This window comes from Telopea speciosissima, chromosome 8 (genome assembly GCF_018873765.1).
Source record: "Telopea speciosissima isolate NSW1024214 ecotype Mountain lineage chromosome 8, Tspe_v1, whole genome shotgun sequence".
Lineage (NCBI taxonomy): Eukaryota > Viridiplantae > Streptophyta > Magnoliopsida > Proteales > Proteaceae > Telopea > Telopea speciosissima.
Genome location: NC_057923.1, coordinates 15,669,902 through 15,696,888, shown reverse-complemented (window position 1 = coordinate 15,696,888; position 26,987 = coordinate 15,669,902). Strand labels below are relative to the sequence as shown.

At 38.2% G+C, this 26,987-nt stretch overlaps 5 protein-coding genes and 1 non-coding gene across 8 annotated transcripts; 3 read left to right on the top strand and 3 right to left on the bottom strand.

Annotated features, from left to right (window-relative positions):
• Positions 1–75: 75 nt before the first annotated feature.
• LOC122671410 (photosynthetic NDH subunit of lumenal location 2, chloroplastic) lies at positions 76–12,768 on the bottom strand. Its single transcript, XM_043868604.1, has 4 exons — positions 12,264–12,768; positions 11,778–11,886; positions 7,970–7,981; positions 76–86 (listed from the first exon to the last, which is right to left on the bottom strand). The coding sequence occupies exons 1-2, from the start codon at positions 12,747–12,749 to the stop codon at positions 11,788–11,790; spliced, it is 585 nt and encodes a 194-aa protein (XP_043724539.1). The 5' UTR covers positions 12,750–12,768; the 3' UTR covers positions 76–86; positions 7,970–7,981; positions 11,778–11,787.
• LOC122671411 (photosynthetic NDH subunit of subcomplex B 4, chloroplastic) lies at positions 5,499–7,832 on the bottom strand. The gene is made up of 7 exons (XM_043868605.1): positions 7,628–7,832; positions 7,485–7,529; positions 7,123–7,285; positions 6,956–7,011; positions 6,790–6,861; positions 5,650–5,781; positions 5,499–5,569 (listed from the first exon to the last, which is right to left on the bottom strand). Exons 1-6 carry the CDS (start codon positions 7,727–7,729, stop codon positions 5,650–5,652), a joined length of 570 nt encoding a protein of 189 aa, XP_043724540.1. The 5' UTR covers positions 7,730–7,832; the 3' UTR covers positions 5,499–5,569.
• LOC122671412 (casparian strip membrane protein 1-like) lies at positions 10,438–11,431 on the top strand. The gene is made up of 3 exons (XM_043868606.1): positions 10,438–10,667; positions 10,766–10,889; positions 11,179–11,431. The coding sequence occupies exons 1-3, from the start codon at positions 10,444–10,446 to the stop codon at positions 11,392–11,394; spliced, it is 564 nt and encodes a 187-aa protein (XP_043724541.1). The 5' UTR covers positions 10,438–10,443; the 3' UTR covers positions 11,395–11,431.
• On the top strand, positions 11,960–12,033 carry TRNAI-AAU. Its single transcript has one exon. It is a non-coding gene; the product is annotated as a tRNA-Ile (tRNA).
• A 7,428-nt stretch (positions 12,769–20,196) lies between the features above and the next one.
• On the top strand, positions 20,197–23,614 carry LOC122671736 (2-hydroxy-palmitic acid dioxygenase mpo1). 2 transcript variants are annotated; one of them, XR_006334378.1, is made up of 5 exons: positions 20,197–20,611; positions 23,027–23,089; positions 23,177–23,248; positions 23,335–23,506; positions 23,539–23,614. XR_006334378.1 is itself a non-coding variant. In XM_043869132.1 (4 exons), exons 1-4 carry the CDS (start codon positions 20,255–20,257, stop codon positions 23,449–23,451), a joined length of 609 nt encoding a protein of 202 aa, XP_043725067.1. In that variant the 5' UTR covers positions 20,197–20,254; the 3' UTR covers positions 23,452–23,614. The 2 variants fall into 2 exon arrangements, 1 of the variants encoding a protein (XP_043725067.1); XM_043869132.1 differs by having other exon boundaries at positions 23,335–23,614.
• Positions 23,615–24,399: 785 nt separating this feature from the next.
• On the bottom strand, positions 24,400–26,156 carry LOC122671735 (pentatricopeptide repeat-containing protein At1g59720, chloroplastic/mitochondrial-like). Of its 2 annotated transcripts, XM_043869131.1 has the most exons (2): positions 24,622–26,156; positions 24,400–24,588 (listed from the first exon to the last, which is right to left on the bottom strand). In XM_043869131.1, the coding sequence occupies exons 1-2, from the start codon at positions 26,146–26,148 to the stop codon at positions 24,508–24,510; spliced, it is 1,608 nt and encodes a 535-aa protein (XP_043725066.1). In that variant the 5' UTR covers positions 26,149–26,156; the 3' UTR covers positions 24,400–24,507. The 2 variants fall into 2 exon arrangements, with proteins under 2 accessions (XP_043725066.1, XP_043725065.1); XM_043869130.1 differs by having other exon boundaries at positions 24,400–26,156.
• Positions 26,157–26,987: the final 831 nt, after the last annotated feature.

Sequence of the window (26,987 nt, the reverse complement as noted above, 5' to 3'; positions counted from 1 at the left end):
TTTTGCCAGCACTTTCATGTGTATCTCTATTCTTTGCAAAACAAGGGGGTAGGGATGTCTTTTCACATAAGGAGGAGAGAGAGAGACTCAAAAAAGTGCTAGTGTAGGTCACATTTCGGGATAAAGTTTTTTTTTCCCAAAATCTAAATAGACTTCTTTTTTCACCATAAATAACCCATCACACTTCGGGATAAAGTTTTTTTTTCCCAAAATCTAAATAGACTTCTTTTTTCACCATAAATAACCCAAATAGAGTAATTTTTTTTTTGTTTGGGTAAATAACCCATATAGAGTTTAAAGAGTGGAAAAATAGAGCCTTGAAGAATCATTTTCTTTTCTTGATATGAGGTAATTGTATGTGCATCCAAATTTCAACGAGGTTCTGTAGCTGTAGTTCAAGTCCCATTAAGCAATTAGATAGGGAAGGGGGAAACAGTTGACGAAGGTTGTCATATTCACTGGCAAGCCTAGTTAAAATGGATGACGTTAGAAATAGCAACAAATCACAGATTTGGCTCCACTCGAGTTGTTATGCTTCATGCAGTAATTTTAGGACATGGTTTTCTTACATGAACATTAAAAAAGGAATAGTAAAATAGGGTTTTAATTTTGTGAATAGGTAAATCTCAATAAGGTCATTTGCTCATATGTCAAGTTTCAATCAAAGATCTAGTGTAAGCACTGGATGAAATGACATTAGATGAGAGATAAATGATTGAACTTGAAACTAAAATTTGACATATGGATCCCCTGGACTGTTCCCTAGGAATCCTATATATGGTCAAATTTGTCATATCATTTTTTCACATGATAAAATTAGGTGTGACCGCTAAGGAAATTCTTCCCTAAGGACCTAAATAGAAATTTGGGATTTTTTGTAGCGCACGTTTTCTGTCTGGGAGCGCATCTGGGCGCAGGTTATGCCCAGACACATGGGGTAGGACAGGGGTGGGGTTTTGGTCATTCAAGGGGGCAGGTTGGTCATTTCGCCCACCTCCATGTGTGTGGCCATACCCAGCTCTCGTAGGGAGGGGGAAGAAAATGCATGGGTTGGGGAGAAAATTATCAATTTTACATAAAATAATATTATAATAAAATATATTATATCACTTATTATCTTCATATATAATATATTATATAAAAGAATATAGATGATGTTTAAAATTTATAATATAAATATTATATCATTATATATTTTATAGTATAACATAAAATAGGGTTGGGCCGGGTAAGGCTTAGCCCGAGGCCTCAACCCTGACCCGACCCGACCCTGACTCAAGGCCAAAAATTTTCAGATCTGATCTTTCCTGAGGGCCAAATATCTCAACCCAAACCTTCTTCAGACTTAGGGCGGGTTCGGGTGACAGGACCAAACTTTCACCCCTACTGAGAACTTTATCTCCTTTTTATTTTTTCTTGTAATCTTACGTGAAAATGGAATTAACTTCCAGTCATATGATAATGTATAGAACCATCTTTGGAGCCCCATCCTCCATGCCCTTCCGGATTATGTTCAAGACGCGGGGAATTGATAGTGATAGATATGGAGATTGGAGAATCTAATACAAGAGGCCACATGGTACTCCTCATATATATATATATATATATATTTTTTTTGAGCCAAGTCAAGGGAAGCATCCATGACTTTAAGCTCATTTATTATTTATCCTTGTGATGTGTCGCATATGATGTAGCAGAGACGGCCCATTGATTTTTAGATGACGATGGTTGCCCATGGAAAGATGGCCCATTGGTTTGGGAGTTTTGCGGTTGTTTTTTATTTATTTATTTATTTAAACTATCTCATGGCACTATGGCAGAGGAATCTTTCTAGGCAAAGCTTATGCTTTTCTAGAGATTTCTTTAATTTTTTTTTGGGTTTTGTTGGAGGAATACATTTTCCATGATCCCATTGTTGGAAAAAAACAAAACATGATTCTTTTGTCTTTTTACATTATTCTCCACTATCCACTTGTTGGGAGCGATGTGGTTCAACAACTCATCGACACGTTTCAGTCTTATAAACATTAGGTCTACTACATAGTATGTACCACCAGAAAAAACTAGCAAAGAAGAGGAGGATTAAATCTGAAGGAGTGGATCAAGGGAGAAGAAGGTTCTTATCAAAACTTAAAACAAAAAAAAGGGAAGAAGACAGAGCGGAGTGGGAACTAATGTGAGTCCAATTTCTCAGCATGTATCAACAGGTGAACGTACATGTGATAGCTAATCATATGTTCTATTTTTGCTATTTACAAGGGGAAGAGAAGTTTTTATGGAAATAAAATTAAAATATGATTGATTCTGAGATATACGTTCACCTGTTGGTACATGCAGATGATCCATTCTTAACTAATGTATGCGACGTTTGAGTAAAGGAGTTGGGTATCTATTATCCAAAGCCTGTCTTGAAACTATATAAAGAGAATCTTGAAGTTGTGAGAAATTTTATCACTCTTGTGTTATGTACCTAATGGGGTTGGATTTAGTGTACATGCACTATATTGGGTCAATCTAATATAGGATAGGTTAAAGGGTTTGATTTAACGTATTCTATCAGTTCTAGAACTTTTGATGTATCAATCAAATACCTAACATTTGGTATCAGAGTTGAGTATCACACTATAAGTTCGAGTCACAAAAAGAGCTACTTAGGAGAGGATTATCTATAGTAGAATGAAAACAATCAAGAAAAAACTATCTGTTGCTAGACAGAAACCTTGGGACAGAGTGGAGCCCTTAGAAAGGGTTAGGGGTGTTAAACGGTTGGTTCGGCCTAGTTTCGGTCTTAAAATGAATGAGACCAAAACCAAACTGGCTGGTTTTGGCTTTGGTCCAATACACTTTCGATTTTTCAATATTGGGTTAATACCAGTTAAAATTAGTTTAATTTTGGAATTCAACTACAATGAAATCTTAAATTTATAACTTGTGAAGAAAGATTCAATAAAAAAACACTTTAATTCACCTTCCCTAATTAGAAAAAAAAAAACAACCATCAATAGAAAAATTGATTTGATGTGTTAATGTTGTAATTTGAACTAAGAAGAATAAATTGTACAGAAAATGATGTACCTAATAGATTGAAATCAATGGATAAATAAAATTTATTGCGAAAGCATTATTACAAATCATCTAATTATTTATTATTAATTATAAGAAGAAGGTAAACCATACACTGCCCTTGGGCAGCAGGGCCGTCCGATGTGCACTAGACTCTTACCTCGCTGCAGAGGATCCATGTCTTATATACTCCTGTCTTTCCTTTAGTTGTCTACTTTGTGTCCAAATTTAAATCCGAAAATAATATATAATCTCATTAGTCTCTGTTCCTCCCCATACAGTCCAAACCGATCTTCTTCTTCTTCTTCTCTCAATTCTCATTCTTAAATGACCCATCAGCTGCCTCAGTTGACAATTTCTATTCCAATCCAGGGATGCGGCATGCAGCATTCCTTATAATAGACCCAATCAACCCACTTCTCTCTCTCTCCCCCCCTCTCCTTTTCTCCTCTACGTACCCATCTGTTAATCATCGTGTAATTAAACATTTAGCAGAAACCGAACCAATAAATACTCTTAGTTGAAGATGATATAAAAGAAGGGAGGGGGGGGGGATCTTACCTCTTTCTTTTCTTCCTGTTATGAGTTGACCACCCCTGCCCAATTTTAACATATGTGGAAGACTAATTTAATTGTACTGAAAGTCGGATGGATGATTGTCTTTTGCTCCGTTGATGGTCATGTCGAAGGTGGAGAGTAGACGTCAAAGCGCCCCTTTGAAACCTCGAAAAATGGGAATGATGTTAGTTGGAATCTTATCTTTCTTTTCTTCTTCTTCTGAGTTGACTAATTTAATTGTAGTGGAAGTCGGATAGGTGATTGTCTTTTGCTCTTCTAATGGTCATGTCAAAGGTGAAGAGTAGATGTCTGTTTTTTGAAAAATTATCGCCCCCAATACTACTGGAGCACCGCACGATGCGCACAGCACCCCCAGTAATACTAGGGGCGATAAAGGTCCCTGTTTTTTCTTTTTAGTCTAGATATGCCTACTTTAAATCTTGTACATTAATTTTGTCATTAATATATATTTTTGTTAATCTTTAAAAACAGAAAAAAAGGGGGGGGGGAGTTTTTGTGAACTGCTGGTGTAGGGTATAGTAGAGAGAATAGGGTATAGTAACACCTCTCTCTCTCTCTCTTATTTTCATATAAAATGACATTGCTACCCTCCAATGTATGATACCATTTTGTTGGAACTGCTTGCTCAGAGAATCCTCTCCAAACAACCTATCCAATTGTTCTCAGAATTATAGGCTTTTGCAATTCTTAAAGGATTTATTCCACCATAAGATAGCATACCTTTATATATTTATATATTTATTTATTCTACCATATGATTTAATACGTTTATGGGTAGGGATTTGCTGGTCAGATAGACCAATAGACGAAGTACTTTATTCCATATACTTAGTCTAGACGCTAGACCTCCAGATCTCGTTGTCCCGCCTTTGGTAAGCAAATTAGAAAAAATTCATCTTCTCTTTGAAAGCCAAGAAAAAAAAAAGAAAAGAAAAGATATATTACGACAAAATATAATGACATAATGATTGATTTATGTGTCTCTCTCTTCAAATTCAAAATTTCTGAATTTTTTATTTTCTTTTCTTGGCTTTCAAACATAGCCTAAGTTTAGGTCTATGTCATCAAACATGTCCACGAAAATTTGAATTCCAACCAAGCTTCCCACAAAAAACTGAAAACCATCCATGAACTTGTTTTCTTGATTAAGGTTAAAAAAATCCATTTCCTAGTTGTTTCATGGGAAAAATGTTCTTCTAACATCCTAACCTCTCTGATTTGCTTGTTGGATTGATTGGTTACCTTGTGGAGGGCCCTTGCAAAATAAAATGTTTCCCTGTCTATATCAATTCTATGATTTATTGATTATTGAACTTCTCTGCCTGTATTTTCAGCTATTAAACCAAAAAAAAAAATCCAAAATTGACCTTTTTGGTCATTTTGAAAACTCTATATTACCATCAAATAAAATTCATTTGTGATAAAACTTTTCAATGGAGAAGATGATATTTCATAGGGGCTGGGTAGTAATTTTGTGCACTCCTGTGTCTTGGTGCAGGATCCACGCGGCCAGGCTGCTTTCTTTTTCCCTATATGTAGTTAATTGGGCTTGGGTCAGGCCCATCTTGAGCCTAATCCCTAGGCAACCCCAGTCCAACCTCAGGCTACGATATTTCAACTGTAGCCTGGCCAATGGGCTGAAAATCCTATAGCCCAAATAAAAAAAAGGGCCGGTCAAGCTTGGTATCGGGTCTTCTAGATCCGATATGCTCATAAATATTTAAAACAACCGAACCTGAAACTTCCGAAAGGCAGAATGGCATATAGTAAGATTGTCAAGCGTATTAGGGAAACACAGTATTTATAGTCCTCTTATTTATAGAAACATAGAATTTAGAAGAGAAAAGAGTAAAAAAATAAATAAAGGTCCAGAAAGTGGATTATCCTTAACTGGACTCAAGCCCAACAGACTGGGCCCATAGAGAATGTTGAACAGAGTAAGTTATTTACAAGTTATCCATGGTTTACTTGTGTGAATAGCAAATGGGGACTTGGTAGGATTCCAATTTACTTAACGAGCTCCTCCTCCTTCTTTCCAGCTTCTTCCAACTCCCTTAGTCCTCCTACCTTTTGTTCAATCTCTTCGATCAACTCTTCACGCCACAACTCTGCTCTATTAGACTCTTCAATATCTTCTTGCTGCATCACCATAAAGCATCTCCAAATTAACCAATTTTAAGAACCACCAGAGGGAAACAATGGCCAACTGCTACCTGGGCCCATACTGGACTTGTAATTACTTGGCCCATATCTGTGTATGTACAGCCCTAAATGGGCCTCTATAGCTATGCCAGGCAGAGGATCTGATCACATCCACGATTCTAACTCTCTAGGGCTATAATGGGATTTGTTCATCAAGAATCAATTTTATTTGTTTTTAGGGGTAGGGGTTCATGCATGGTCGAACATGGGAAACGAACCATTCCTCAAGTAGGGGAAGGGGAGGGGGGGTTGTTGGTCATTTCGACTCCTACTATCCCAATCTCACGTTTTGTATGCGACTGTGCATGGTGTACAGCCATGTACAAAACCTTTGGCCTTGTAGTGTGTTTCGTACCCCGCCTACTTAGACCCATATTTGCGGATACATGGAGCCATAGGTTCCATGTTCACATGCCAAGTTTAAACACAATTATAGTGTGCCGAGTGTCAAAATAGAGCTTTTAAATATACTAGATTGACACAATAGTAAGAGGTGGATCTTGGCGCAATCCTAAGGATGCTCCATTGTGACCTAATGGTCACGGGTTCTCGGGAAATAGCTTCCCCCAAAGTAGGGGTAAGGCTGCATACATTATGACCCTCCCTAGACCCTGTAGAGGCAAGAGCTGGGTATGCTCTTTTTTATATTTTTAGAATGGCATAGTAGTGGTTGGAATACGGAGAGACTGATTCCCAAGACTTGAACCTGCGCCACTGCGCTGGAAGTAACGAGACCTTGCCATCGCACAAAGTGATGACTCTCTAATCGAGGCGAGTATGGTAGGATCAAATGGTTAGGATTTTCCCATAAGAACACTAGATCATCATAACTCTATAAGATCTTATGGATTACTCTTGGAAGGCTAATGATCATAACAAAATAGAACTCTTGTAAAGCACAATATATTCATGAAGAACTGCCCCATTCGACTAAGGGAAGAATACCTTCTCATAGACCCAATGTCCTGTACCATCTCCTCCATCTTTCCTATAGTACTCTGAGTCATAATAGGGATCCTACATTTAATGGGAATGCAGAGTTAGAAAAGAAGTGAACTCTGCAGATACAGAGGAGACACAAGAGAAATAAATTAAGGAATAATATTCTTACTTTTGTGGATCCAAACACACAACATCCCCAAACAGTGAACATTATGTAAAATGCATCTACAACAAAGGATCCCCAGAAATTTAGAAGAAGAAGAAAAAAAAAATTCAAAATTTGATTCTGCCATTAAAGATGGAACAACAATGGAAGACAAATTGATGAACACTTACAGACGTTCTTAATTTGTTCATCATTGAGATGCCAAACTGATTTGTGGGTTATTATGTCTCTTTGACCTTCAACATGATCAACTAAAACTGCCATAAGAGGAAAGATATCTGGGAAAGCATTCACTTTGCACAGAGAGCCTCTCCTGCTCTTGCTGCCTTCATTCTAAAATCAATTTTCAGTGATCATTTATGTTAAAACCCAGTAGATTAAAAGAAAATCTCTGTTCCCTAGTCCTAGAACATCAAAAGGAATTCAATTGTAGTCCACTATAGATCAATTACTCATCAATTTCAAAACAAATCAAGCTTTTAAAAGTAAATGGAGATGAAATGGTTAGACATAAATTGATGAGGTTACTTACCTGACTCCAACCATTGATAGACCAAGAACTTGAATACTGCTTAAGCTGCAAGAACAAAGTAGAGAAATCTAATGGATTCTTTCAATATTGAAGTAACAGCACAGAAGAGGAGGGGGGGGGGGGGGGGCGGGAATGATACTCACCCTTTTTGAAAATGGGTAGATGATTAGTTTGGTTGTCTGGTGGAGAGTAGGGCTGTGAGTAGGTGGTCGGGGCATAGTGAAACCTATTATGGCCTCTGCCATTTTTTCTGTGAGCGAAAGATGAAGAGCTTGCTGTGTTTTTTTTAACTTTAGAGGAGGGCCTCTTCCTCCTACAAGTTAAATTGTTGGCTTCTGTTCTGTTTTGTTTTCCTGGTTGTGTGTTCGTTCACACTTTGAAGTGGATAAGAAGACCGTCGGTCTCCTCCACTGCTTCCCTTTGTGGGTAGAGTACGGATTTGGATCCCCTGCAGCCTGAGATTGTGCCACCATTGTGCTGCGCACAACTCCTAGGTTGCCACCTCAGTACAGATGTCCATCCAATGGTTGAGGATCAAGCTCCTTTTGATCCCCTAAAATGACCAATCATGCCCTAAGGTTGTTTGTCACTGTACAGAATCTGTGTGTTCCTATTTCCCAACCGCATTGGGGCTATTTCATGCTATGGATGAATGGATCACTTGTTAAATTCTTCAAGGGGAAAGTATTCCGGGAGATTTTCACATCGACTCCCATCAACTAGAAGGGTAGGGGTGTTTATGTCATTTTACATGGACATTTATATCAATTGACCATATTTAATGACGGTCTTGTACATGCATAGCTGTATATGAAAACTTTTGCCCTTACCAATTTGACTGCATTCAAGTGTTGGGTGGCCGATTGGAATCTTAAGTGTGGTTCATTGGGCACTTGAGAGGATAGATTTCCCACTCTCTTTAATCATCTATTATGGTGATTGGTGAATACTGTTTGATTGGCTGCCCTGCATAGTGCCTTCCTTTCCATGGTATTAATGTGTCCAGGCGACCCTTTCTAGTGGGCCAGTATGACCTAAGGGTTGGACCTTAGGTATTGGATATACAGCAGGAATTTTTATCCTCTGCTGTCCACTGCCCGGACAGCACTCCTCACATGGGCGTAAAATGACGATTTAATCACTCCTCGGGCAATGTGTTCAGATAGGATGATTAAATCGTCATTTCGTGCCCATGTGAGGGGACAACACTCAACAGTCTGGGCAGCGAACAACATAGGATAATGATTCACCACGAAACCAAGCCAACCTCCAAAATAACAGGTGGATTTTTTTTTTTGAACCATTCATTATAAATAATAAGTAGATATTTTTTTTTTGTTAAAAAAAAAGGGTAGGGGTTTGACGCCAGGTTGCATGGCCCTTGCATCAAGGTGGGGACCAATGGGAGCACGTGCACGTGCATCCAAGGTGAGGGATGGGGTGGTCATTTCACTGGAAGAGCGTGCAAAAGAATCATGGGGGCAATATTTTTTGAATTTCATAGGGGTGAGGTGGTCATTTTGCATCCTCTATATCAGGATGCAATGTGCACGCTCCCCCATAAATTCTTTTTCCCTATATTGAAATAAAATTTCCTTAACCTCCACCACCAGTGGAGCCGTACACACCACCAGGTTTCTCTCCCCTGTCAGTAACCAACTAACCAACCCACCCCCATCTCACACCATACATGGGGTGTGGTCCCTACACCCCATGGGCGCTGTGAGATGAAGTAGTGTGGTTACCTGTAGGGGAGGGGATTTGGACTCTCTTTCTCTCTCACACACACACACACAAGTAAACAGAAAGACTGATCCTCAATTCATTATGGTCTCAGCATAGTCACTACCTTGCAATTTGGTTCTCCTCCAGTCGTGGCGGGAGCTGGAGGGTCCAGCCCAATAAAAATCAGGGGGGTGAGTCATTATCGTCTACGGTTCCCTGATCGGTGCGGTTCTCTAGTTTCTCTCACAAGAGGGGGGTGGGACCCACCCGGAACACCTGACAGAACAATCTGCCCAGGTGGGGTCCACCCTCCTCTTGTGAGAAGAACTTGGGAACCGCACCGGTCAGGGAACCGTACAAGAAAAAAATTCGGGCCGGGGGGGGGGGGGGGAGCACCTATGAAATGACCAAAACCTCGCTTGTTTTGCTGGGCTGTACCCTCCAGCTCTTGCCACTGCTGGAGGAGAACCAGATCCCACTGCCTTGTGCCCAGAAATTAATGTGTTTGGAAAAACCATCTAATTTCTGTCCCACTTATACAGTTAGTGAAGATATCTTAACTAGATCGATCAAATTAAGGAGTTAACAATCCTTTATTTTATGGGCAAAAAAAGGCGGCTATTGAAACATTACTGGGTTAAGTGATAGGGTAATACTTGAGCATATGATAATTAACTAAAAAAAATCAGATTGCAATTTAAGTTGTTAGCATTTTCTTGTAATTAATGGTGAAGATGTGCTGGTAAGAGTAGTCGTGATACCAGAACCCTGTGGTCCTTAAAAATATGGCTAAGTGGAGTAGGATTTATTTATATATAATTAACAATTACTCACCCACTCAACCATCACCTGTGTTCTTAGGAATAATGGGGTTCCCTTAAATAGAAATTAGCTGAGATTATTCCACTGTACCCCCCCCCCCCCCAAACCAGAAACATTCGGATTAGCCAATTAAGGAAACTTACATTAATGGAGTTGGAAGTGGCTATGAGACCTATAAGGGTATATACTATGTTAAAGTCCAAATTATTACAAGATAAGAGCAAGTAGGGGCAGGTGCCTTTAGTAAGTAGCTAGTTTCAAACCTAATCTGCACCTTAATTTTGATTTCTCTTCTATAAATACATATCTTCACATCACCTCTTCAAGCAATAGCTCTTGCAGTCTCTTTAAGTAGTTCCAATAGAACTTGAGAAACCCACCTAAGCATTTCAAGGTAAATTCCCTTGGAAATATGAAGAAGGCAGTGCAAGTACTTGAACATGGTCATGAAGCTTCAAGTGGTTTAACCCCAGGGATGAACAAAGGGGTTTCTATATTGGATTTCATTCTAAGGATAGTTGCAATCATAGGTACACTAGCAAGTGCAATTGCTATGGGTACTACTAATGAAACACTTCCTTTCTTCACACAATTCATCCAATTTAGGGCTCAATACAGTGATCTCCCCACCTTCACGTAAGTTGTAATTTCTTCTATATACCCTCAATGGATTAGGTCTCTTTTAATTAACCTTAATAATTGGTTGAGTGTATGTTCTTAATTAATATTGCCAGGTTTTTCGTGATCGCAAACGCAATCGTAAGTGCATATCTCATTCTATCTCTGGTCCTATCCATCTACCACATTGTTAGGAGTGGCGCGAGAGGCAGTCGACTTGCGTTGGTCTTCTTTGACTCGGTAATCAATTAACTTAGTTTTGATTTGTTTTTGTTAGGGAAACTTATAGGTACTTGGGTACCCTCTTCTTAAAGTTAGTTAGATGAGTTCTATCAAAGTCCCCAACAAGTGGTATCAGAATCAAGGTTGTCGCAACCCGATATACCATTAGTACTAACTTTGAAGGACGAGTTCTACCCAAATCCCCAACAATTTCCATCCTTGAATCCTCTTTGGTATTCTTTTACTATAAGTAAGTAGAGTTTTCTTATTGATTTGATGAAGTATGTTTTATTAATATGTTGTGAAGGTATCATTGGCTCTACTTACTTCTGGAGCTTCTGCAGCAGCTGCTATTGTGTATTTAGCACATAAAGGCAATGTTAGAGCGAATTGGTTTGCGATTTGTCAACAATTCAACTCCTTCTGTGAACGAATCTCTGGTTCTTTGATTGGCTCCTTCGTCGGAATAGTTGTGTTTATACTACTAATCTCCATGTCAGCCATTGCTGTTTCTAGACGTTGAGTACTTGGAAATCCACAATGGGCCATTGTGTTCTTGGCTTCAACTTATGTTTAGAGTGATTCATGTGTTTCCCCTCTCTTTTAAGGTTAGCTTTTAAGGATGAGTTCTACCCGATTCCCTAATAGTTTCATATGTGCAAGGGTTACTATGTCAAGTGCTTGTAGTTCTCCTTCCATGGATGTTTGTAATTCTACAAAAGTATTTATAAGTATGATCAGTTCGATTCTGCAACTTCACATATTTAAGACAAGAAAAACAAAAATTTTTCCTCCAATTTTCCCCCAAAACTGGGTTGAAGCAAATAGTAATCTTCCACATACATTCAGATTTTAGTTACATATAAAAAAAGAGAAATCACAGAGCTGGCTTGTGTCACACCTCACACCTCACACCCTAAGCGAATAAAGCCACAAGGTCGTCTATAGATTTCAATGTCTTCTCGTAGAATAGATATGACTCGTATATTTTGGGTGATCGAATATAGTAATCAAGCTGAAACACAAACATAGAGATAAATGACATAAAATAGTTAATATATTTTAATGTTTCAATATAATCATCAATTGGCCTATTAGCTCAGTTGGTTAGAGCGTCGTGCTAATAACGCGAAGGTCACAGGTTCGAGACCTGTATAAGCCAAAGTTTTTCAACTTTTTTCCCCATCGTTCGATGGGAATGAGGAACCAATTATGCCCATCCAGCGGTAGAAAGATTTATTAACACTTTTTCCCCATCGTTAGATGGGAATGAGGAACCAATTATGCCCATCCAGCGGTAGAAAGATGGGTTTTTTTTTAAGAATTTATTTATTTTCGAAACTGAAAGAAAATTGGAGAAAAAAAAAGTGGGGAAGAAGGTCATGGAGGTACCTCTGCCATATTATCAACGAGCTCGTTTGCAGTCTTAATGTAAGATTTTTTGCGGTAATCAGGCAAAGTGGAGAGCGCATTCTTGAGGTCTTGTGAGAGATAAGCAGATTTGAGGCGAATATAGAAGATGACATACCTCCATGACTTTCTCTCCAACATCTCCCTCAAGCTATGGAGTCCCTCTCTGGTCTGTTGGATTCTAGCCACGGCATCTTCTGGAGATAGACCCGGTTCGAAGAACCTTTCTTTAATGAAGGATCTTGTCCCCCAATTCTGGGCTATCGCCATTGGTGTGGATTGTACTGCCACTGCTGCTGTTGCAGCCAAGAAAGCCGACAGCATCTGTCGTCTACCATTACCTTCGCCTGAGAAGGAGGATGATCGGATTGCCGGAATTGAGTGGCTCCGGTAACCCTTTTGGGTTGCGGTTATGTGGTGAGGATGGCATAGAGTTGTAGTAGAATTGGGCTTAGCCAAGCTACCCATGGTTTCAGATTTTCAGTCTTGCTGTCTTACTGTTTTGCTTTTGCAGAGTATAGTAATTGAGGTCTTTGGTGAAGTAGTAACATGGACCCTACCTAGCTTTTTTCTCTGCCTGACGTTCCTTATCTTCTTTACTTACAAGGAAAATTATCAAAAAGTCAATTGCTCTGGGCAGCTGTTTTGGTGGCGAAGCTATAAATACCAAACAATGGATATATGGATAAGGATTAACGAGTGTAGGAAATTATATGTTAGAATATTGACAGATCAAATATAAATAAATAGAAAATTATTTTAATGGTAAGAGTTTTCAAACAATTACTTGCCTTGCCTCTTTCCCGAGGCTGTAATAAAAATTATGTCAAAAAATTGACGGGTTGAGAAAGAGTTTGTATTAAAAATCTTTTCAAAATTGAAACTAGTAAATATAAAATAAATTTTAAATTTTCTTATCTCTTGAATCTAGACAATTTTCCCTTTTTTAGTGTATACATTGTTGCAAAACTGCCCCATCCATGGCAATCATGACCTCAGGTAACATGAAACTCAGATGCAAAAACCTCGGTTGGAATTCTTACTAGACAAATTGAAGCCACGGTATCTCCTTTGTTCTTACCATCTAACAGCCCCATCAGGTACGTAGCTCATATTTCTTGCCAATCATGGTATCTCTTTTGTTCTTAGTAGACAAATTGAAGTGGTCAATTGCTCGGAGGAGACAGAGTATGGCGGTGGCGAGTCAGTATATGAAGGTGGTAATGGAGAGGGGAGATTACATGTTACAAAATTATATCATTAGGCCTTCTATCATTTTGCCATGAATTAACGAAGGAGCCATGAAGAATCTCTTCCTCTGCAACGATTCTCAACCTAAACCCTCTTTTTGATTCGAGTAACAGGGGAAGGGGGGTGTGAAGTTAGGGATGCTCTATGGGCAAAATGGTAAGCTCACACCCTGAAAGGGGTATATTAATCATTTGAAGGCAAATTTAACCAACATTGTAACACTTAACTAACAGAGTGGGAACTCAAGGGTGCGGCTGTATAATTTAGAAACACAAGGGGCCACTTTGTATTTAGTACAAACCTCAAGGGGTGGCAGTGTAATTTTCCCAATAAAAAATCTCAAACAACTCATAGAATAAATTATCAACTTGGATTTAAATGGGTCGCAAATAAATTTATAAGATCAAATCACATACTATTGGTGTTGCCCAGGTCTAGATAACTTTTCCATAAATAACCAAGGAGACTTATCACTTGTAAACTAAAGAAGCAATTACCTCGATTATATATAAACTTACAATAATACCTATCCAAGTTTTGACAAATTCAATATACATAATTGTTAAAACTAAAATGGTAAACTTAAATTAGCATACATTCAATATAATTGAGATCCCAACGGAAATTGGGACCCGATAAATTTGTTGGGAAAATTTATATTAATTAGGTACAATATATATATATATATATATATATATATATATATATGGGTTTAAAGTAAATCTTTTCCCAACTATTAAGCAAGCAACACTCTTTCATTTCAATATTATGTTTTAACCATAAATATTAGAAAATGATGATTACGTCAATAGCATGGGCTGTTGTCAAAATCCTAATCCATTGTTCACACATATTAAAGACAAAGCAATGAATATCCTTGAGAACATTTAGATTAAAAAAATATGTTTCATACATTTTTTTGAAATCTATGATAAAAAAACATTTTAATCAAATCATGTGCAATGAATGGTTCAAAACAATTTGTTTAATAATGATCACTTCTATGGACGCAATAAAGCCAATTTAATGATCAAAGTCTTTCAACCATTACAACAATCTCAAATCTGGAGAAAGATAATCCAATTGGTAAACACCAATTGAGTTTCCAATGACGGTAAAAACCAAAACCTCATATGTCACAAATATTTCGATCTTATTTTAAATTGAATCATTTAATGGTTCAACTTATCAATGTCAGAGATATTCCTTAGATTTTCCATCACCGACATTAGATTTCTAACCATATCAATAATTTTGGTCATTCAACAAACTGATTCTTTATGGTCTTAAGAATTGTAAAAAATTATACGTCAGAAAATTGAGAGATCAAATATAAATGACTAGAAAAAGTTTTTTTTACCGTAAGAATTTTCAAACAATTACATGCACTGCATCTTTCATGTAGCTCAACCATTTTGTTCAAGGGTATGAGGACAAGAATATCAATGAGTAATGCCTTGTTGTCGAGCTATGAATAAAAATTTTGATATTCGCATGCACCATCGTATTGAAAAACTTTAATTTTATTGTTAAAGAAATAGACAACATGCTTGTGAAATGTAATGAATGTAGAGTAAGCTTCAAAACGATGAAGAGGAAACATCCAAGTGAATTGGCTGTGATTATAAATTAAAAAAAATGCAATATAATACTAAAATGGTATTGAATCCACTGCAATGTATACCAATACGGGTACCGTGAAATAAATCCTTGACGACACTTGCGTGGGACTATATCGTATGGATTTGCTGATACGAGACCATCGGTACAGTACAGATCTATTGATTGGTATACCGTATATCCGATATGGTACAGATATGATATAGATTTAGGTTTTAGGAATTACCGAATTAGTATCAGATCGTATCATATCAATATACTTATATACCGATATGGATCGGCCAATACGGTACAATCCGATACCTATTCCAAGAACCCTGGCGTCGTCCAAACTGCATGAGAAATTGAGAATTGAGATGCCTATGGCTTGTGCAAAAGGATTAGGCAAGATTGTCAGACTAGGACTTCGAGTGGGTATCACAGATGGAAGCCGAATCAATGGTTTGGGGGTGGGGGGGGGGGGGGTGAAGAAGAAAGATTGAGATTTCCAAAGAATATGGTTGGAACGGTCAAGCTTATGAAGTGGAAAACAATATTTATAGGAGAGACAATGGCGGATGGGAGGTGGTTGAAGAAGAACCGGTGGAAGCAATGGATTGAAAAAGAGATTGGTCTATTGGCTAGGCTGTTATACCATGTAATGACTAATAATGTTCAGAATTGAATCTCCCACACCCTTATGATCCCTATGCCCTGACAGGGGTGCACGAAATGACCATCGCTCCTCTGGTCATTTTTCGAGTTTTAGGTGATGCGACGATCATTTCGCACGCCCCTGTGTGAAGGCGTAGGGATAGTATTACAGATTTATAGTTCACGGTATTGAGATCGGTATCGATTGTAGTCAATATTGATATTCATATTGATCAAATGATTTAATTCCAAGATGTCAATATTGGTTTTTTTTTTTTTACCAAAAACAATAAATTATTTTTTTTTCACTATTTTAACCTCCCTAGTTTTTGTACTATCACTCTCAATACAAATTGATTGAAACGATAGATCCGATCCTGATACCTTAATCCATGATGCTACAATTTAATAACATATTGGAAAAATGTTTCTTGTGTAGTGGACGGGTGAATTTTCATCCTCTCCTGTTACAACACGATGCTGTAACGCATCGTGCGGCAGCTGCAGAGGTCATATGCACCATGTGGGACCAGCTGTGCCACATGGCCTTTGCAGTGCCGCACGATGCGTTACAGCACCGTACTGTAACAGGAGAGGATAACGATTCGTGGAAGGGTAGTGCCCACGCAGCGGGGGTGAAATAACCGCCCCATCACAAGAAAAGTGGAAATGATTATCTACCAAATGCTTTCATGTGTGTACTCTCATTGGCCCCGTGCGCACGCAGGAGCACACTCCCTCCCAGGAAACACTTTTTGTAACATATTTATTGTTCTTTAAGAGAGAGAGAGAGGGGTGATTTGGACTTTGGACATTTGGCACTCTCCGTTACGCTATCCGGCCATGGGGCATGGCATGATTGGCATTAGATTCAGCAAAGAAGGCAACAAGTGAGGACTGAGGACAGCTGCTAGCGCACGCTAACAACTTGATCCGAAGGGCGTATTTTAGAAGCACATAAGTGCCATGGGCTATGCCGCGCCTCTGGTTTTCAACGGTCCCGTGTTCTTTTTCTGACTCCCTTCCTCGAGTCATTTGATTTTCTAAAGTCCAAACACACATCCTATTTTATGTAGGGAAAATTACATTGCCTCCTTGTACTTTGTCCTAATTAAACATTCTTTCTCTTGATTTTTTTTTAATTATATTCATATCCCTTACTATTTACAATAAATTACTATTACACCAATGTCGCTAGCTGGACGTCTGATAAGTTGTGACGTGACTTAGTAATATTTTTTTGGGGTGCTGTTCTCTGTGCCGCAGCACAGGCTGCGTCCAGGCTGGTGGGGGAGGGCGCAATGACCACCCTGCCCCCCTACACAAACTGCCCATGTGCCTGGGCACAGGTTGCGCTGCGGCACAGAGAACATTCTCCCTCTTTTTTCTTCTTTGTTCTTCTTCTTCCTCCTATAACCCCACTCGCCCCTACCCCTCTGCACCTTTGAGTGACCAAACATTGCGGCCCAAAAATCTAATGGCAAGTAAAAAACTGGACCAAACATCGGAAACATCTGAACTTGTTTTTGGATGAGAAATCATGGGAAATCTCAACATTCAAAGACACCTAGAAAACCAGTCAGAAAAGGGTACAACAACAAAAGAAAAGTTATTTGTTAGAGAAAAAAAAAGGAAGGGAAAAGTTTTCATACACGGCTGTGTCGTGTATGTGAGAGGTTCTCTCACAAAGAGTTGAAAAATTCATAAATCCCCACCCATTAATTAATGCCTTGAAACTCCCACCCTCTTACATACACGGTTTACACGACCGTGTATGAAAACTTTCCCCAAAAAGGAATAAATCTTGAATGAAAATAATAATCTATGTGAGATTTTGATTCCCGGATGTTGCAGAAAACAAGCACTTAACCTAAATGTTAAAGCCATATATGAAAACTTGCAGCTTACAATCAGATAGAATTGAAATAAACCATCTTCATTTTTCTTCACCCTTGGATAAGTTTCCTTAAAGTTTAGAACACATTAACATGAATTATATATGAGTGGAACATCCGAACATGGACACCTGTGTGGTTTTGAGGTTCATGGCAAAGATTGCATCCTGAAAATTATCCAAAAAGGAGTCCATGACCATGTCAATGAAATCTCCAATGGTGATCACATAAAGCTTCAGGTACTTGAGCTTCCCATTGAATCCTGACACATGATTCCAAACCGTAACCCTAAACGATTTCAGATTCTCCACAGGCCTCGCAACCAAGGTTCTAAAACTCGGGTTTCGACTAGGTTTCGACCAGCCAGAAACCGAGTTCGTCAAGGTTTTGATCATATCTCGGTTGAAACCTGGGACTCTCTCCAAGCTAACTCAAACCTTGGTTTCGAGGCCCAGATCGAAGTTGTTTTTTTTGCCCTAATTCTTGTTGTGCTGCCTATTTTTGATATTTTAAACCCAATCCATGCATTAGTTTCACATAGAGAACACTAAAAATATTACTTGTGGTTTTGATCCAAGTTTGATACTGTATATTGTTCTTGGACATGGTATCGAATAATGTTTGACCGGAACATAACTCCTTCAATATAAATCAGATTTAAGCAATCTTAGGTTTGTTAGAAAGCTTTCTTTTGATAGCTTTCCAACAAATCCAAGATTTCTTAAATCTGATTTATATTGAAGGAGTTATGTACTGGTCAAACTTAATTTGGTGTGCGCGAATGCTGTAAAAAACTCTCTGAATGAACATATTTTTTTGGACATCAAAACAAATGAATATTTTACCGCACTTTTTATTTTTAATAATGTTTTACCATAGTAATATTTATAGAATTTTTAGATTTGAGAAAAACCCCAGTATTAGAAAGTTGAAAATTGCTCCTGCCATCGAAAATCCAGTTTTTGTTCTTGAACTGGAGGGTTGACTTTTTTTGCTTTTGAAATTTGATTTTTTAACTATTTTTATTTGATTCAAATAGGGGGTAGTTGCTTATTTATGAATAATATCTTAAGTAAATGAAATACAAATACAAAAACATTTAGCTAAATGATATTAGACATAACTAAGAGTCTGTCATGGTTTCTGGCAGTTTCTGGCATAAATACATGTCTATCTTAGTTTCGAGCCAAGTTTCACCAAGTTTCGATGGGTATAAGTGTCGAAACTACCAAAATATGGTTGAAATCAGTCGAAACCATCGAAACCCGGTCAAATCCAGGGATTTTATAAAATCCACCTTCAACTCATCTCGAAAACCTGCGAAACCAAGTTAACTCAGTGGTTTCGAAAGGTTTCGGTCGAGTTTTTCTTCCATGTTCGCAATTGAGCTCCATATGTGCCAAACACCAATGAGTAAGAACAGAGTCCATGGGTTGGGGAAGATAAAGCTAGTTTACCACTTTTTTCGAATTTAAATATATTTGTTTTCCCATATGGATTGGGGTTTTTGTTTCTTTGCATGGAGTTTAGAGTGTTCTTGTATCTCCTTGAGTTGGGGTAAGGCAGGTTATGTCTCCCATTGTATCTGTTTTTATTGATTTTAATAAAGCTTAGGGGCTTCCCCGAGTCTCAGATAATATTCGGGAAAAAAAAGAACAGAGTCCCTGGAAGAACATGGCCCTTAAAGAAATCCATCCTTGCAATCAAATCAACCGAATTCAAAACCTTCACCCTAAATTAACCCAGAAATCTGAAAAATCTAAGATGAAGACTCGAATCAATCAGCTTCAGTGTAATTTCATGTTTTGGGTAACAAGAAAACAAGGGAAAAAAAACCTTAATGTATCAAAAATGAAAAAGTAATCATTGTCAATCTTCCACTTAATCATCTTGTCTTTGTTAGGATTTAGAGAGGATCTCTCCTTGAACTTACTCATAAATCCTACCAGTAAGCTCCTGTCCCAACCCATTTCATTATCTTGCTTTGTTCTTGTCACTGCTTTTCATTTATCCTAGGGTTGGCGACACTGCAGAAGTAACCATGGAGACGTTGCCAATAATGGGGGCTGGACCGGTCTGATGAAGCCAAAGAGCATGGAGAATGGTAGGAGTTTGTTGGTCGAGCTCCAAGGTGAGTGGTGAGTAGCTGGAGTTGGCAGCACCGCCGACGATGCGGCCGGTGACGAATTAGATGGGTTAAGGATATTATGCGATGCAGAGAATGGTGTTTTAGGTTGACGATGAAGAAAATGGTAGAGCCTCGTAATTCTACTTGTGATGTTTTAATACAAGGGTAAGAAATCTTTTCCAACTAATAACTAACACCAGGTGTCCGCCAGAGGGGTTACGAGTGTAATAATGAAAAGTCAAGGGGAAAAATGTTTAATTAAGGTATAGTACAGGGGAGGGAATGTAATTTTCCCCGGATTTTATCTTCCAATTCTTTTTTCTTTGTTTTTCGGTAGGGTCTTTCAATTCCTCTTTATAAACCAGAGAGTCCACAGAGATTTCTCTTCAGTTTTGGGGTTTTTTATATTGTATTTTTTTTTATCAAGCTTCCTGAAATTCATTTCAATGGGGAAGGTTGGATTATTCGATCTGGAGAAGCATTTTGCCTTCTATGGTGCTTATCATAGCAACCCCATTAATGTGTTTTTACATATGTTATTTGTTTGGCCTATCGTATTTTCAACTCTTATTCTTCTGTACTTCACACCTCCCCTCTTCAATCTCCCTAATCTAGGCTTCTCTCCATTTGGGTACAACGTTGACTTGGTTCTAAATATTGGCTTCTTTCTTGGTTTGGTCTCTGCCTCGTTCTATATCGCTTTCGATAAGAAAGCTGGTTTTCTGGCTGCCCTTCTCAACTTCTGCTGTTGGGTCTCTAGCAGTTATGTTGCAGGTCGGCTTGGCTTTTCTCTGGCGTGGAAGGTAAGGGGTTTTCCTCACCCTCCCTCCTGAATTATATTTGGACTTACTTTTATTTGGTGGAAGTGGGTATTGAGGCCATGCATCCCTATAATAATAGCTGTTGATTCTCTCTGTTGTTTTGTTTTGTAATCTGTGAACTGGGTTATTCTTGTTATCTGTAATTTGTTTTTTCTGGGCAAACTGTTTATCTGTAATTAGGACACATAATTTATTGATTTTGATGTTTCTGAGATTGTTAAATGTCAATTCATTAACAATCCAGCCGGGATTGTTAGGTACTGACGTTTAGCTATTAATAGCAGATAATCCAGTGTTAGGTAGCTTAAATAGATACTTCTCCTATAAACAATTTAATCATCTTTGTCCTCTGAATTGGACGAAATGTGTGTTTCCTCTTGTTCATTAATTTGTAGTGTGTCTCGACTCTTGACCATATTCTGAAACTTGGTTTCATATTGTCGTGTTTAGGCTAGCTATCTCATTAATTTGTTCCAAGAAGATGTACTTTAGTTATTAAGCTATGTATCTTATTAATTTGTTCCAAGAAGATGTACTTTAGTTATTGATGCAGAGTTGTATGTTGCTACACAATAATAACAAAGGCATGTTTATTTATCTCTGGAACTGAAAGCGAGCGTCTTTTTTCACCTCCATCTTTCCATTCATCATTGATCTCTCTTTTTGATTCTAGCTTTCTTCTTAGTTTCTTTTTATGGGTTCTCCGATCAGGAAAAAAAAAAAGGAGAAAGAAGAAGAAAAAAAAAAAAGTTTCTGTGCTTATATTCTATTTCAGAGTTAGGCGTCTTTGTCTTCCTTGTCTCTGTAATTCATTGTGTAACATTTTGTCGTTGTTTTTTGTTCCCTTGTGCATGTTTCATCTTCTTTCTTGCATTTTTGTTTATTTGTTTGTTTTTGATGGAAGGATTTTTTGACACAGAATTGACCTTTGTTTGGCTGAACTAATATAATATTCCATGCATCAGTATCAGGTTTTTATGTTCTAATGAACTGTTGACTGCTAACATTGAAGCTGATGTTTTGAAAACTTTGGACTCTGTTTATGATTTGGTGTTCTGATTTCTGTGTTTTTAGATGGATGAACAGCCAGAACCTTCTGTAACCAAGTCATATCATCCAAACCTCAGTTATTCTAACTATGTTATATATTCTAATTCAACCAATTGGATGCGGTGTGGAAACCACATAAAACATTTTATCCTCCAAATATGAGATTGAACGGCAAAGAACCAAGTCAACTTGATTGGCTACTGGACTTATGTAGGGAGGTTTTGGGGGTGGGGGGGGTTTCTTTAGCTAGATAAAACTTAGCGTTCATACCTAATCTTGCTTGATCTCCATCTTGGAAGTGTTTGAACGTTTAGTAATCCCTTCATGATTTTCCCTGAATATGGACTTCTGTTTAATATACTTCAAAAGCAGCTGGGTTTAAGTGAAAAACAAAAAAGTAGGAAGCTGAGAGAGTCCAATGAGGGAGATCCATGGAAGGTGTGAACTTGAGGGAAGATTGTACATAGAGAAAAAGGCGAGTCCTACTTCTCAAGAGAAGGAACATCAAAAGATAAAAGTTTTGGGAGAAACCAAGGGATGATATGCTGCTGATTCAGATCAGTTACAGCCATAAATAGTAAAAGGAGGAAAGGAAAGCTACTCAGGTGCTTGAGGTCTTATTACGCCTCCAAAATAGCCAACATTCAAAACTGTTGTTGATTCTCGAGTTATCTATTTGGCTTAGTTTGTTAAATACCACCTATACAAACGACTCATTACAAAATTTGATAGGTTACAGGTTGCAGGTTTTCTTATAATTCAACTAAAATTGTATGGATTAAGTGTGAGCAGTAGGCAAATAACAGTTCTAAGTTCATGAATAGGTGAAGCAAAGATGGTCATTTATAAAATGTCAAGGTTCTCAAGCATGTGTTTGACAAAATGAAGAAAAGAAATTCATCAGGAAAAAAAATGTGGAAAGAAAGAAGAGACAGAATGGAACTAATTCTTTAGTTACAATCCAATTTTTGCAATTGAAAAGAATAAGGAAAAAGGCCAAGTGAGCCACACACAGGTAAGGGGGGGATCCAGTGATACATGTCATGAGTTATGGTCCTTTTGGACACCAAGAGAAATCAGTTCCTTTCTTCCAAAAGCAAGAGGAAGTGGGAACAAGAATAAAGTTTGGTTGTTTGGTCAAACTATGGATCATGACTAGGGCTACTGTGTTTTTACTCATGGGGTTGCCCACAAGCTTGACCTCCTCACAAAGACACGGATTCTGTTTTTTGTAACATATGTTCTCTTGGTCCAAACAAAAATTTGAAGGTATACTCTGCAACATCTAGTTTCTCTTTTAGTTTAGACTTGGAAAGTGACTGTATTGGCTGTACATTATTCTTTCAGGTAGCTGTTGCAGCACAATTGATTTGTTGGACTGGACAGTTTATAGGCCATGGAGTCTTTGAGGTAACTACCAAGTATTAACTATTTGTCTTTGAGAGAGAATTCATCATTGCCCATCAGATCTATTCAATTCATTCAACTATTTTGCAGAAACGAGCACCAGCTCTTTTGGACAACCTCTTTCAAGCCTTTCTAATGGCCCCTTTTTTTGTTCTACTGGAGGTAATCTGTCTAGTTCTGAATTTCGTAAGGTCGCTTCTTTGATTTTAAGGGTAAGATAAGTATACCACTTTTTTTGGTTGTTTCAGGCTCTTCAGATGTTCTGTGGTTATGAACCATATCCTGGTTTTCATGAAAAAGTGCAAGCAAAGGTAGATTCTGAAATCAAAGAATGGAAAGCAAAGAATCAGAAGAAAAGTTCTTAGTTTGTAAATGGAATAATGTTCAGTTAATACAAGTCATACCAGTTGTTGGAGGACCTTCGGGGAGGCCCATTCCATGATAAAATGTAGTTTCTGTATGTAAACGTACCTTATGAAAGCAAGATACAGATGTAAAATTTGATAAGAAATAAAACGCTTGCAACTATTCTACCAAAAAAATGCTTGCAACTGCTTGAAGAACTGGTATCAAGTTGGTCTGGGTTTCTTATAATGGCTCATCTATGGTTCCTTTGTATAAAGACAACTTGTTTTTTTTTCTGTTGGCGGGGGGGGGGGGGTGTTGGGGGGTGTAGTTGGGAGGAGAGAAACATAACCATCCTATCAATTGCATGTTTTCGAATGAGCAGGAGTTTGGTCAAAGATGCTGACAGAGAGAAGCCTGTAGGGTTATCTCATTGGCTTGATTTTAGTTACTTGTTTGTTTGTCCTTCTTTTAATTTAGTATCATAGTTATCTGGTTATTGCTCAATTCCATTTGTGTCCAATCCACATACATGATTAATTGGTTGGCTACTGAATCCAAAGAACAGGGAGTTTGGATTCGATTCATCGTAGAATACCTTAATTCTGACATTGATTCATCCAGTAAGGGGGTGATCCACAAAAGTGACTTTTTTTTTTTTTTTTGGGTGGGGGGGGGGGGGGGGGGGATGGTTACTGGTTAGGGAGGTGAGGTTATTCTTGATAAGGATAAATTTGATTTCCTTAAGTATGATTAGTGGGTTGAAACCTTGATTTGCATTATTAGGTCAATGATTTTGTATTAATCAAATCAATTCTTAACTTGTTAATTGGTTTAGTGAGTGGCAACCAGGCCCGATATAGATCTTTTTGGTGGAAATGTGTACCTTTATTTTCCTTGTCACCCCTTTGTATGCGCTTGAAGTGCTAGTGGAAACATGCATACACCCCCCCCCCCTGCAGCCTGCATAGAACTTTTTAGATCATCTATTCTTGGAGTGCCTTCTAAGAGACAGCATCAATATAATTTGGGCTTGAAGTGCAAGAAACAATAGTACATAAATTAAGTGTATTTAATTAATGGATACAAGGAGGAAGTTTTGTATCAACACCCATCTGAGCAGTACTAATTTTTTTACATGGTTCAGTTGACCCTATCTCTGACCAATAACCACAGTATGAAGGCTGAACATCGATAGAACTGTTACCAGGCTTTGGTTTCTGAACTGCTCTATTTTTCATTGCTGTTCTGACCCTGAAGACATCATTCCACTGACCTGTACTTGCATACATATTTGCAAGAAGAACATAATCTCCACTGTGATCTGGCTCTAACTCCAGGAGATGCCTCCTCACCCTCTCCCCCAGTTGAATTTGCCCATGAACCCGACAAGCACCCAGCAGTGTCCTCCACACAATAGCATTACACTCAATTGGCATGCTCCTTATTAGTTGGTATGCTTCCATCACAAAACCTGCTCTCCCAAGAAGATCTACCATGCATCCATAGTGCTTTATTGTTGGTTGTAATTGGTATTCCCTCTTCATGATATCAAAATAATATTTCCCTTCATCTACCAGCCCTCTGTGACTGCAAGCACACAAGACTCCTAAGAAAGTAATGTCATTTGGTGTCTCAAGCTTACCTTCCATCATTTTAGAGAATAGTTCCAATGCATCATCTGCATATCCATGCATTGCAAGTCCTAGTATCATTGAGTTCCATGATACTATATTCCGCTGATTCATCTTATTGAATACTTGACGAGCATTGTCAATCGCACCGCACTTTGCATACATGTCGATCAAAGAGTTGCATACCGAGATAATATCGCTGAAACTGGTATAATCGATTCGAGAATGAATCCACCTCCCAAAATCTAATGCACCCAATTCAGCACATGCAGAGAGGACAACAACCAATGTTGCCTCATCAGGTTCCATGGAACTTTGTTGCATTCTTAAGAACAGCTCGAGAGCTTCTTTGTAATGGCCACAATGGACATTGCAATCAATGATTATGTTCCAAGCGACCAATTCTGTTCTGGGTATTTCTTCGAACAGCTGCCGTGCGGTTTCGATGTCTGTAAACATACCGTACATATGGATGAGAGTGTTTCTGACAAATACATGAAAGTCCAGGCCATGCTTCAGTGTAGCACAGTGAATTTGCTTACCCAGCTCAACTGATCTCAACTGTCCGCATATTTTGAGTAAAAAAGAGTAGGTGAAGTTGTCTGCTACCTCTCCCTTGTATAGCATTCTCTTGTAGAAACCGAAAGCATTATCTGGTTTACTGGTCTTTCCGAATCCCCGTATCATGGTGTTCCAGAGAAACCCATCTGGGCTTCGGATTTGTTCAAAGACAGAGACCGCGTAATCCATTGGTCCATGTTCGGAATCTGCACAAAATATGATGATCTTGGCCAACATAAACAGGTTTTGTTCAAAGCCGGTTTGGATGATTTGGGCATGGATTTGATTTACATTCTTCAAAGTAGAACATTTCTTAAAGAGAGAGTGAAGATTATGCTCTCTTGAGTTGCTGCTCTCATGTGGGTCTGAAGCTATTGAGGGTCGGGGTGTTAGGCTGGACGAGGAGCGAGATGGATGGAGCTTTGGAAGTGGCAACAGAACAAACAACGCTTCTCTTCTAAAAGTTGAACGAAGAGAACCTGGAAAGTAGGATTTTAGCCTCTTGCAGCAGTTTTTTCTCATATGATCGATTGATAACTCTGACCCTTGGAATTTCCATTCAATTGTGAATGATCAACAAAGGCTTCATCTGCTATAGATTCTTAAATGATGTTAATTACCTTTATATCCTCATCTTTAGTTTCTGGTAGTTGGCTTGGCCTTTAGTTATCTTAGATTACATTTCTTGGAATTGGAAGAACTGAAATTCTTCTTTAAAGCATTCTGAAGAATAGCTATGCTGACATTTTGATTATGAAAAAAGTCTCCTCATTAAACTAAAACAGATTTCTTATGAACCCAGAAATGAACTAGATCAACCTTCTCAGAGGAGGAATTGCAGAAAGTAATTAACGGATTACATAGACATAGGTCACCCACCCAGATGGGCTTGACACTCATTTTCTTCAAGAAGTTACTAACAAATTACAAATAGATCTTGCTTCTTTTCTGCTAATCAGTTCAGCATGAGTTCCTATAGAAAGAGGTCAATGCCTTGATGAGGTGTTGTATCAAGTTATTTCCGCCCCCCTAGGGCGCCCTCAATCATGGCATACATATTCTCAACTAAGTCTGCTAACCTAGTACCAGGACAAATAAAGAAATACAAGAATTCAATCTAATGAGCAATGAAATAGTTTTCTAGAAACATGTAAAAAAATGAGTTATTAATCCTATATGCTTAAAAAGAATAGATTTCGGTCTGAAGAGGAATCAGTGCTCGGGATCAGTTCTTGGCATTGACTCTGTTCATCGCATTGGCTGTGTGTTAGATAAACAAAAACTTAAATGATAACAAAGATAGCCTAAACTGTTGCCTCCTACTTGTACTTCTCCTTTAAGTCTATTTTAAGAACAGAACC

Excerpts from the sequence above, each read along its gene's own strand:
- LOC122671411 (XM_043868605.1), bottom strand. The coding sequence starts at position 7,729 with ATGGCAGAGGCCATAATAGGTTTCACTATGCCCCGACCACCTACTCAC. Across the intron at positions 7,012-7,122 it reads TGAACAAATTAAGAACGTCT|ATGCATTTTACATAATGTTC; the intron begins GTAAGTGTTCAT and ends CCTTTGTTGTAG. Across the intron at positions 5,782-6,789 it reads GACATTGGGTCTATGAGAAG|CAAGAAGATATTGAAGAGTC; the intron begins GTATTCTTCCCT and ends ATGGTGATGCAG.
- LOC122671412 (XM_043868606.1), top strand. The coding sequence starts at position 10,444 with ATGAAGAAGGCAGTGCAAGTACTTGAACATGGTCATGAAGCTTCAAGT. Across the intron at positions 10,668-10,765 it reads AGTGATCTCCCCACCTTCAC|GTTTTTCGTGATCGCAAACG; the intron begins GTAAGTTGTAAT and ends TAATATTGCCAG. Across the intron at positions 10,890-11,178 it reads CGTTGGTCTTCTTTGACTCG|GTATCATTGGCTCTACTTAC; the intron begins GTAATCAATTAA and ends TATGTTGTGAAG.
- LOC122671410 (XM_043868604.1), bottom strand. The coding sequence starts at position 12,749 with ATGGGTAGCTTGGCTAAGCCCAATTCTACTACAACTCTATGCCATCCT. Across the intron at positions 11,887-12,263 it reads TCGTTGATAATATGGCAGAG|CTTGATTACTATATTCGATC; the intron begins GTACCTCCATGA and ends TTTGTGTTTCAG.
- LOC122671736 (XM_043869132.1), top strand. The coding sequence starts at position 20,255 with ATGGGGAAGGTTGGATTATTCGATCTGGAGAAGCATTTTGCCTTCTAT. Across the intron at positions 20,612-23,026 it reads GCTTTTCTCTGGCGTGGAAG|GTAGCTGTTGCAGCACAATT; the intron begins GTAAGGGGTTTT and ends TTATTCTTTCAG. Across the intron at positions 23,090-23,176 it reads TAGGCCATGGAGTCTTTGAG|AAACGAGCACCAGCTCTTTT; the intron begins GTAACTACCAAG and ends ACTATTTTGCAG.
- LOC122671735 (XM_043869130.1), bottom strand. The coding sequence starts at position 26,148 with ATGAGAAAAAACTGCTGCAAGAGGCTAAAATCCTACTTTCCAGGTTCT.